The following is an 11,241-nucleotide window of genomic DNA, read 5'->3' on the forward strand; positions in this document are numbered from 1 at the left end:
CTTAATAAAATTGGAAAGATTTGTACTGAAATTGTATTTGCTCGAAAATGATGCAGCTCGTTGTATTAAATTCATTAACTTATCAATTAATTTTAGGAGACTTGTATCTTTCAATCCAACAGGTTATTTCATCGACGAATGAAAATTTCATTTTCAATTGTATCTTATCAAGATTCATATCAAAGGATTAAAAGCATTAAAGAAAACAACATTAGAGAAAACAACGAATATAGAATATTTATACACTTTAATATCACAAGTTTAAATGAATGAACTATCGGTGTCGTTCCAAGAAAACCGTCCACTGTTTTTGTCGTGGTAGATTCGTAGATTTGACTTGTTCTTTCACACGACTCGTATCCCGAGGGAAGTCGAGCCGGCAGGTCTCGCAGGTTTACGAGGTCCTACACTTGTACACTCGCCTAATTGATCTATGGCCGACCGTCTGTTCTACCTGCGGGGATGAGAAGGCGGTAACACGGACAGAGACACGGCCGAGGCAAGCGTGCACACGCAGAATATCAGAGTGAAAGCCAACGAGTCTCTCAGGGTGGAACGGAGCAGGAACTAGGAACAGGCCCTGCATTTATTGCCAGCGAATTACCCTGTGGAAAAAGCTTGCATCCTGCCGAAGAGAGACTGCTCCTCTCACCTTCCCTCGTCTTCTGGTTTAGCAGTAATCCTCCTAGACAAAAATCTTTTCCACTTCGTAAATCAGAGTCCCCGTTCGAAGACATTAAAGGAAATTTCGGAGAAACCTTTCTTCGAATAAAGGTTTAACAATCTTCCTTGTACGATGATTAGGGATAAAGATTTTATAATACGAAGTTTAAAATTAAGATCGAGCTTTTAAAATACAATCCGAAGAACTGAGATACAAATTTAAAAATACAATGATTTTTAAATACATACAAAATGATATTTCTATTTACGTTATTTGTGGTTTACCATGGTCCCAAAGATTGACAAGTTGTAAATTAAATTGTTACATAAAAAATGTTGAACATTTTAAATTAGCACAAACATTCGAACAGGTGATTTTCTTCAGCCAAATAAAATCACTTAGAAGTTCTAGATTAATTGGAATGCTCAAACATGAAGACGCGATCGTTCTCAAATATAAATTGTTGATCATTTCAAACTAAGTCGAACATTTAAACACCAGCAGATTATTATTTCCATTCGGACGAAAATGAAACAATTCTCCTGAATCTTATCGAGTAATACACATCACTAATACATCTCCGGCATATCTATCAGATTCCACGACCGAATTTTCAATCTTCATTGCAACAAATTACCCGAAAGAGCTTAATTCCTACTCTCTGACTTGCGATCGAGGAAAGTCTCCTAAAATCAAGCGCGTCCCTAATTCTCAAAGCAGTAGCAGTTTTATCACGCAGTGTGATCGATCCGCTCCCATGTCCCTGGTGCATGCGAATGTCACCGCACGAGAGTCTCGCGGTTCCCAGTCGATCGTTTGTACAACGGGTGGCGAGGCCAGTGGGTCGAAATGTTTGGCGACATGGTCGAATTATCGTCGATGCAGGCGTGACGAAGAGGGCGAAGCACAATGACAACGTGGAGGGAAGGCGAAAGAATAAGAGGAACGGGGAGAGAGATTCACAGAGGATGGCAAACAGCGAGCAACAACAAGTTGCTCGTAATAGGTCGCCGATCGGGCGGCGGTCTCGTGAAGCCATGGGTCGAGGAGAGAGCGAGTCCGTTGCATGCCACAAATTGGCTCAAATATTTACGCAATTGGCATGATAACCGCATTACGTGATTATGTACGGTTGTTGCGCGCGATCCCGATGCTCACCCTCTCATCCCATCATCAGCACCACCCTTCTCTCCTCCACACTGTCCCGTTTCTCTCCTCTCTGTTCTCCATTCTCTCGTCTCTCTCTCTCTCTCTCTTTCTGTTATTCTGTGCTCCGTTCTCCATGACCTCCCGTATAAACGGCAAATCAGGGTTATTAAACGACCAGTCGCGAGGCACGCGCATTGTTCCCGCCGGCCATGCAACTTCCGCTTCGACGTTCTTCCGGTTCTTTTCGCCGATCGCCTACCGATTCGCCCCTCGCGACTCTTCAATCTTTCTGCGGATTTCTGCGGAGAAATCGTCGCGGTTCCTGTTTATGAAAGTCGTATGATTTTTTATAAATACGTTCGATTAGAATTTTTCAATAGATCCAACCTGTATAAGATCTTGTAGTTTTGGGATTTTTATGTCTGCAACTTTCTCTTGTTGAACGAATAAAGGAGCTTGTACTGTTTTAGATTATCAGCATTTGTTGTGCATCGTGTTTCAAATGATTCTAATTAGTCGCCTACTTTGATCGTGGTTGGAGTTTCCTTATTTTGTGTTTATCAAATCTATCACGCATTTTGTTTTGATCTTAATAAGTTATTAAATAACTGAGTAATAAATTTTAGCGTATTATATCTTTCTTACAAATATGACAGAAAAGTATGTCTCTGTCTTAACCTCCACACAGCGGAAGTTGGGTCATTGTGGTCAGGAATGTCGAATGTGTTATTTTATGACGATAAAAGAGGCAAGTTAAAAAACTTGTGCCTATTCCTTCCTATTATAATAAGGAACAAATTTCTTTCTACAGTTTAATAGAATAATAGCACGTGAATATAACTTGGAATGTAATAAACGTGAAATATCTGTGTATCTTGCCTGTTTAATCAAAGATTAAGAAAATCTTTAGCGTCATACTTAATTCAGTTTCAATGTTACTCAAACTTAAGAAATTCTCTTAACGATGAAAAAAGGAGATTTTTCCGAAAATTCGGTTTAAAAGTAGATGTTATTTTTGTTATTCAATAATATAGGTAAAGAGCCGTTCTTTTTTTTTTTGGCATGATTCGTTTAAATGATCGATGATTTATTGTAGTCGTGTTTGCATCTCCAACAATTCCATGTTAATGCAATATCGTGAAAAATAACGTGTGATTCCTTAGCTATGAGAAACGTACCGCTGGCGTACCGCTTCGTTTCCACGAGTAATGGAAAGAAAAAAAATAGCCGCCGCTATAATTAGTGTCCATTTGAATTGATTGTAAAATGCGAAAACGAAGTAATCGCAACCGGTGTGTACTCAGAGACGATAGAAAAATTATAGGCGTCGCGTACCGAAGAAAATATGAGAGTATTTCATACCAGGTTTTAATATCGATCTCTCATTAATGTCCTTAGCCTGTTCATGCTCTGATGTACCTTGATCGTCTTGAAAATATTATACCTGCAGTACTACAAAGTGATAAACAGCCGTAAATTATAGTACGTATAACGTATTCAATGTCGAAGATCGTTTTATTCAATTAATGATTCAATCGACTTTGCTTTCGTCTTGCATTTAAATACAAATTCAAACACTTCTATTCGAAATCGAAATATTTAAATCAACATCTAAATATTGGACTACAAATCCAAATATTTAAATTCATATTTAAATATTAAAATACAAACTCAAGTATTTAAGTTCGAGCTTAAGTAATCGAATTGAAACAACGAAGCGGCAAGCTAATTTTCTAAGAAAATAAACCATCGTACAGCTCGTACCTGATATTTCAAACGCAACCTTCTGCACGCATCAAATATCTAATCAATCTGCAAGCAGAAACAAACACATCTTGCCACATATCTGATTTGCATACAACACTGTAACATTCCTCCAACACGTTTATACTTGCATCGTCTGTAAGTCGCTTCCAAAGGAACTAATCCTTCAATTATTCTAATCGATGCATCGATGCATCAACTCACCTTCTCCACATACCTCATCCACACAAGCAAACTGAACAATACAATTACCATAAAACCGCAGAATATTGATTTTCATAAATGGTAAAAAAGATTCCATATATATACATTGACAGCTCGGCAAGCATAGTTTTCAGCTATACAACTTCCACATAATTTTTACTCGTCAGAACATAGGAAATTGTTCAACTAACGCTAACATCCTCGGTTGCAATTATCATAATTTGCTTTTTTTTTTTTTTTTGTTATTCAATCAAAGACTAGTAGTATTTCACGATTAGACTGCGAATATTCATACAAAGGCATATTTCTACGAATGTAATTAAAAAAAAAGTTTTCCCACTAAATGTCATACAAAATACTATTTCATATATTTCATATATGTGCATGCTATGCATTCTGTTTGTTTCTGCATCCTAAAAATTCTCAGAAACAGGAATACATAAGACTGCAAGCGTAACTGTAACATACAACAAGTTTAGTTACTCTGCGCGAAGTTTAACGTGGAACTTGAAGATGTTGAAACTCAGGTGGCCGAAACAACCCTACGTGAGTCTATCGAAGGGCTTGAAAATGGGAAAATAGAAGCTGAGGATCGTCATCCCTAGTCCCGGAGGCGAAGTTCTGCTTCGTGATTTTGCCACGGCCACAGCGGAGGCTGCTTCTTCTTCGAAGATACAGTTACTCCAGCCGGCGATCTAGCGTCGATCCGTTACGTAACACTCCGTGGAAACGCTCCGTGTCGACTTCTCCTCGTCTCTCCGCCTCCTCCGGCTGACGGTGAACGCGCGTTACGTGCGGTTTCCGTAAATTGCTACGTGCAAACCAGCGAGGGCCTGGTTCACAGTGGTGCTCTCGTCCTCGTATACTCTCTTCTGTCTTCTCCTGGCTCATCTCGCGCGCCAGAAAACACACCAGTCGGTGGGAGTCGGCCCGGTGGTTGATGTTACGGAGTTCGCGGAAACGCGAGGGTATTCAACGAAAAATCGGTGCCGCGCGGCGGCTAGCTAGCTCACGGAAAGGTGAAAACGTCGTACGTGCGAATTATCCGTTGGCACGAGAGCAGAGGAGAGCAAACGAAGGAAAGAGAAGGAAGGTACACGTAGAAAGTGTAAGAGAGATAAGAGTAGATATTCCAGGACGAATACTCTCTGATACGTCTCTCCTCTCTTCTCCGCCTTCGTAGCCACTTCTTCTGTTTCGGTGCCGTTGTTACGGCAGCCGGTTCACCACGGTAGTCATTACTTGAATTAAATAATACTCGGTATAATTATTTGGAAAGTTTATGCGGAGATGTATGGGTCGCTCGTTCGAGGGAACACGGCCGGGAGAGCGCGCGGCTTTTAATTACGCGGCTGCTGCCAAACAACGTTTCTTCGAGGATTGCGCGCGCTCTATGGCCTGGCCCACGGGGTAATTAGCCGATGTTTAGAAAGCTGCACGACTCTATCGATGACGGGAGACCGTGTGTCGTGTCACGAATCTGGGTCTTCGAAGGATGGATCGTTTAAGTGCATGGGAGCATTGTGTCGTTCATTGTTCGCCCCGGCTCTTCACGTTGCGAATTATCGCGAACGGTGAGAAGCGGGAGAGAACGAAACAGATAGATCCACCGAGAGAGCACCGCTTCGTTGGTAATGAATTAAAATTACCAGTTACGCGGCTGCCTCCGCGTAAACACCGAGCATTGATTTAAACACCGAGATTATTGTAATTACAACAATTTATTGTCTCGGGGTGCAATCGGAGAAGGCTAGGGAACAGAGGCAAGCGAGAGCGATCGGTGGCGATATCTCTCGTTAGGTTTGCGAAGTGAGTGTTACGTTTCAGGCGCGTGGCGCCATCTTCTCATGATTCGACGAAATTCAACGTTTATTTAGAAATTCATTTTAAACATTTCTTTAAATAGATTTCACATATAAATAGTTGGAAACAGTTTCGTAAATTTTATTTTTCCCTTATATCTGCTTTATTTTTGATTCACGGAATTTGTAGATGCTTCACTGTCACTCACTATGGTAACAATGTATTACAAATTATGTTTCGTAGCGTTAATAATTGTTATTAATAGTAGGAAATTAATAGTATTATTGTTAATAATAGTAGGAAATTTGTATACGAAGAGCGAATGAAAGTTTTATCGAGGAAAGAAGCTGAAATTATACACTTTGTTGAACAAAATATGTGTTGTTTCGTGAGGTTATCGACGGTAGATGAAGGTTCCTCCAAGGCTTTTATAAAGTGATACCGAAATGACTTCTCCTCGAGGTTCGATCCGCCCGCGTTCTGACCAACAAGTGTTGCAAACGATCACGTGGCTGATCGAGGCTCAGCCCCGTCATTATCATAACTGCTTCTCGAGTACTAACTCTAATGTCGATTTTAACGAGAAACTGTATGCACGGTCGTGACAACCCGAGGGTTGACATGACGCGTTCTACTCTGCAATAACTAATAACGACACATACCTACCTTCCCTCCTTTAAAAAGTTCAAATAAATTTTGATACAGATGATATTTTTATTAACGAATTAAATTGGATGGATAGTAAGATCAAAAAGAGATTCTAAAAGGGATATCTTCGTTCCTTAAAAATATATTTTTTTATATTTAGATAGAAATGGTTTGTATAATATTTAATTAAATGGAATAACGACACATACATACCTTCTCTCCTTTAAAAAGTTCAAATAAATTTTGATACAGATGATATTTTTATTAACGAATTAAATTGGATGGATAGTAAGATCAAAAAGAGGTTCTAAAAGGGATATCTTCGTTCCTTAAAAATATATTTTTTTATATTTAGATAGAAATGGTTTGTATAATATTCAATTAAATGGAATAACGACACATACATACCTTCTCTCCTTTAAAAAGTTCAAATAAATTTTGATACAGATGATATTTTTATTAACGAATTAAATTGGATGGATAGTAAGATCAAAAAGAGGTTCTAAAAGGGATATCTTAATTCCTTAAAAATATATTTTTTTATATTTAGATAGAAATGGTTTGTATAATATTCAATTAAATGGAATAACGACACATACCTACCTTCTCTCCTTTAAAAAGTTCAAATAAATTTTGATACAGATGATATTTTTATTAACGAATTAAATTGGATGGATAGTAAGATCAAAAAGAGGTTCTAAAAGGGATATCTTCGTTCCTTAAAAATATATTTTTTTATATTTAGATAGAAATGGTTTGTATAATATTCAATTAAATGGAATAACGACACATACATACCTTCTCTCCTTTAAAAAGTTCAAATAAATTTTGATACAGATGATATTTTCATTAACGAATTAAATTGGATGGATAGTAAGATCAAAAAGAGGTTCTAAAAGGGATATCTTCATTCCTTAAAAATATATATTTTTATATTTAGATAGAAATGGTTTGTATAATATTCAATTAAATGGAATAACGACACATACCTACCTTCTCTCCTTTAAAAAGTTCAAATAAATTTTGATACAGATGATATTTTTATTAACGTATTAAATTGGATGGATAGTAAGATCAAAAAGAGATTCTAAAAGGGATATCTTCGTTCCTTAAAAATATATATTTTTATATTTAGATAGAAATGGTTTGTATAATATTTAATTAAATGGAATAACGACACATACATACCTTCTCTCCTTTAAAAATTTCAAATAAATTTTGATACGGATGATATTTTTATTAACCAATTAAATTGGATGGATAGTAAGATCAAAAAGAGGTTCTAAAAGGGATATCTTCATTCCTTAAAAATATATATTTTTATATTTAGATAGAAATGGTTTGTATAATATTTAATTAAATGGAATAACGACACGTACATAACTTCTCTCCTTTAAAAAGTTCAAATAAATTTTGATACAGATGATATTTTTATTAACCAATTCAATTGGATGGATAGTAAGATCAAAAAGAGGTTCTAAAAGGGATATCTTCATTCCTTAAAAATATATATTTTTATATTTAGATAGAAATGGTTTGTATAATATTTAATTAAATGGGATGAATAATAGACAAGCAGTGGAATTTTCGTCTCTTAACAATTTAAAAGAAATTGGAATAAAAATGAACTTTATATCAGCCAATTAAAGTAAGTGGATAATAAATTAGAACAAAAATTGTCAATCCTTAAAAATCTGTAGTAAATTTATACAGAGAAGTGACTTCTATATTATCCATTTAGATTGGAAAAATAACAAATTAAAAGGGGCATTTTCATCCCTTAAAGTTAAAAATAAATGTAGGTAAAATCGAGTTGTGTGTCAGGCACTTAAATTGGATGGATAATAAGATGGAGAAGGAAATAGCTTTTTATTTTGTATATTTTTCATGGTGACTGTACTCGATGCAAACGTTCGCGATATTATGTGACCCTTCCCTCCAGTGTCATTTTTTACGTACGCCAGGCGAAATCGATAAAATCGACAATTACGGGAGAATTGGTTGTCATGTAAGTAAGTACTTACATACGTGTACACTCACGTTTCGAGCAACGTCTAGGAAAATTATCTCCCATATGACGACTGACAGAGGACGCCTGAAACTGCAATTTCGCAATTGTGCGATCCTTCCAAGAACTGGCGCCAGCTATTCTATTCCTTTTTCAGAATCGACATATGCGTTATGTTTATCAGAACCTCCTAAATATACAATGAAGCACGAGGTAGATTTTCTAAGGCGAAAATATTACAATTTCTTTTCTCGTTTATTATTTAAAATTTTGTAAGCGATTTTTTATTAAGTCGTTGAAATATCAAATATCTATTCTATACTTTCAGAACCAAATTTTTGGGCAATTTTGGAAAGAAGAAATTATTCTTTCGTCGATGGAAACGCATTTATTCCGATGTAATGTAAAAAGAAATGGCACGATACAGTGAAATTCAAAATCAATTTTACTTGGAACAGAAGCTCTGAAAGGTATTCTGAATTATAAGATTTAGGTGATGTATTACACGTACGAAGCAGAAGGTTCATAAAATCGATATTACTCCGCGCAGTTCGATTGTCGAACAGTTTGTACGCAGATGCGTCAAACGTGTCAGTCGTTTATTTTTCTTAATGTCTGCGATCGATGGCATATGCAAAACCATCTGCCAGTAAAATTTGGCATCGAAATTTTTCAGATTACATGCTGTTCTTTGTTCGATGTTCCATGATTGGTGTTAGCAATTTTCCTCTTGAATAATAGCTTTAAGCACAGTAGTAGCATAAAGAAAAACTTGGTAAAAACGCAGACGAAAGAAACAGTTGTGCGATAAATTACAAAGAAACTTGTTCAGCATATGCAATGTTACGTTTGCAGTTAGTCATTTGGATAAAGATACACAAAAAGAACATTTTAATTCTACAAAATTAGCATGTGTCTCGCCAAATCACAAAATAAGGGTTTAATTCGAAGTAAGAGGAGAAAATGTCGTTTGAAAAAAGAATACATCTCCTATTTACATATTTATTGTTCTCGATATTTAACCCAACACCTTACACCGACAGCAATCATTAAAGTATATTCATCCGTAGGCACAGCGACGTTATCATCTCGCTTCTTTAATGCTAATTGTCCTCTGAAATCATAGGCTCATTTCCCGTTCTCTTCTTCCGTTTCCATACGTCGTTGTCCACGCTTTTTATTAAACAAATTAACCAATATTTAAACCAACTATCAGTTAGACAATTTCGCACTGATAATTTTGAAAAACATACTCATCCGATGTGTCTTTGGAATAGCCAGCCAAAGTTCGCCAGAGTTCTCGAGGTCCTTCTATCGCGAGAGGAAAATGTTGCCAAGCCCAAGCATCTGTTAAAACAGTAGGAAACGTTTTAATACAATTTTCAGAATGTAACATTCATCTTCCTTTTCCTTTCTTTTCTCGTTTGTTGGAAGTCTAAATTTCGATCGAAAAATAAATTTTTTTTTTTTGAGAAAAAATTTAATGTGTTAATTAAAACTTCGTATGTTGCTACTTATTATTCCTGTCGACTAAATAAAATGATAAACTATGGACAGTTGTCAGAAATTAGAATATTATTTTACGATTATCCTGACTTAATCGAATAAACGAACGTATAAAATTGATTTGTTACCATCAATCGAAGGATAATCCACGCGTCTCTTTATAGGTCTCGAGAAAGTTTTGTCGCTAGCATACGGTGCCCAGGATTCAGCCTTAAAGATAAAAACACACGCTAGCTTTATGTAAAATAACTAACGATTGAACATTCGCACGAGACAGTACTTTAACCAATACACCGTCTGATCGAAATCGCTTATTCTACTGTGCGATATAAAAGGTATGAAATTAAGATGCTGTGTCTCAATTATTAATACCTGTGCACGACTATTGTAGCCTGAAACCTGTGGAATGTTCCTTCGAGACTTCAAAAAATCATTATAACCCTCGCTACGTCCTACACGAGGAATGTTCTTGGCAATTTTCAAGAAGAATGCCGGTACCTCGTCTGCCTTAGATAGATTTTCACAAGCCAGCAATGCCAAAACGCCAACCGTAAGAGCTAGAATGTTTTAAAGAAGAAATTCTCACGAAATTCACTCTTGATCACTATTAAAAGAACACTCCACTCCCGACACAAGATATTCTTCATTTGAAAAATAAACTCACCGCCAACGATAAAACGTCGTGAAAATCCCAAAGACCGCAAACTCGTCATCTTCTCGCTTTGGATCTGCGAACGAATCGATTAATTCTCGATCAATCTTGTAAAACAATTAACTAACAAAACACTGTGATTTTCCAACAAATTTTATCTAACGACTATGTCCGCTCGTTGGACCATGATCGTTGTCTGCGAAAACGTATCGTATACTCGAACAAGCCAGCAGAGCAAAGTGCACACGACGCTGTTTCCGCGACCGTATGTGGCAAACTGAGCGATTTTTCCTAGGACTTCTTCCATTATCGCTAAGAGTGGACAGAATACTCCTGCACCGTGGGCGAAGGAATAGTAGAGTTTGCACGGCAAAGCCCCATTGCATTTAAATATTCCCGATGTTTGTGATGGCATCTGCGCGATGATCACGCGTGAGAAATCTTCCCAACGTGTACGTTCCATTACGTTCTCGTTGTTTCAGTCGACATTGAAACCGAACTTGAAAATCTAAGATGATCATTCTCGATCTCTTTTTGCATATACGTTCGTGTCAATACGAAGAAGAAGGGAATGCGCGATAGGTGTAATTTTGTTGATTTTCTGATTTTAACGTTACGTACACATTAAACAGGAGGGTATTAACGTAACGACTAGAATCTCGTTCAAGGATATAAATGTTGCAAAAGTAGTTGGTCGAGTTTTATGTAAAGGTAACAAATATAACTATTAAGATAAGCGATATTATAATATATTCGATACTGTAATATCAAATGACTATAATCTGCTAGGCCCAAGGATGTGAGTCACTTAAAAATAGCTGATACGTTGACAAAGTTTTATAT

The 11,241-nt window shown here is 36.7% G+C and overlaps 1 protein-coding gene across 1 annotated transcript; it reads right to left on the bottom strand.

Moving 5' to 3' along the window:
* Window positions 1-9,222: 9,222 nt before the first annotated feature.
* On the bottom strand, window positions 9,223-10,826 carry LOC132911128 (uncharacterized). The gene is made up of 5 exons (XM_060967528.1): window positions 10,411-10,826; window positions 10,119-10,303; window positions 9,875-9,956; window positions 9,494-9,587; window positions 9,223-9,413 (listed from the first exon to the last, which is right to left on the bottom strand). Exons 1-5 carry the CDS (start codon window positions 10,457-10,459, stop codon window positions 9,344-9,346), a joined length of 480 nt encoding a protein of 159 aa, XP_060823511.1. The 5' UTR covers window positions 10,460-10,826; the 3' UTR covers window positions 9,223-9,343.
* Window positions 10,827-11,241: the final 415 nt, after the last annotated feature.

The sequence above is a fragment of the Bombus pascuorum genome, chromosome 10, assembly GCF_905332965.1.
Source record: "Bombus pascuorum chromosome 10, iyBomPasc1.1, whole genome shotgun sequence".
Taxonomy (NCBI): domain Eukaryota; kingdom Metazoa; phylum Arthropoda; class Insecta; order Hymenoptera; family Apidae; genus Bombus; species Bombus pascuorum.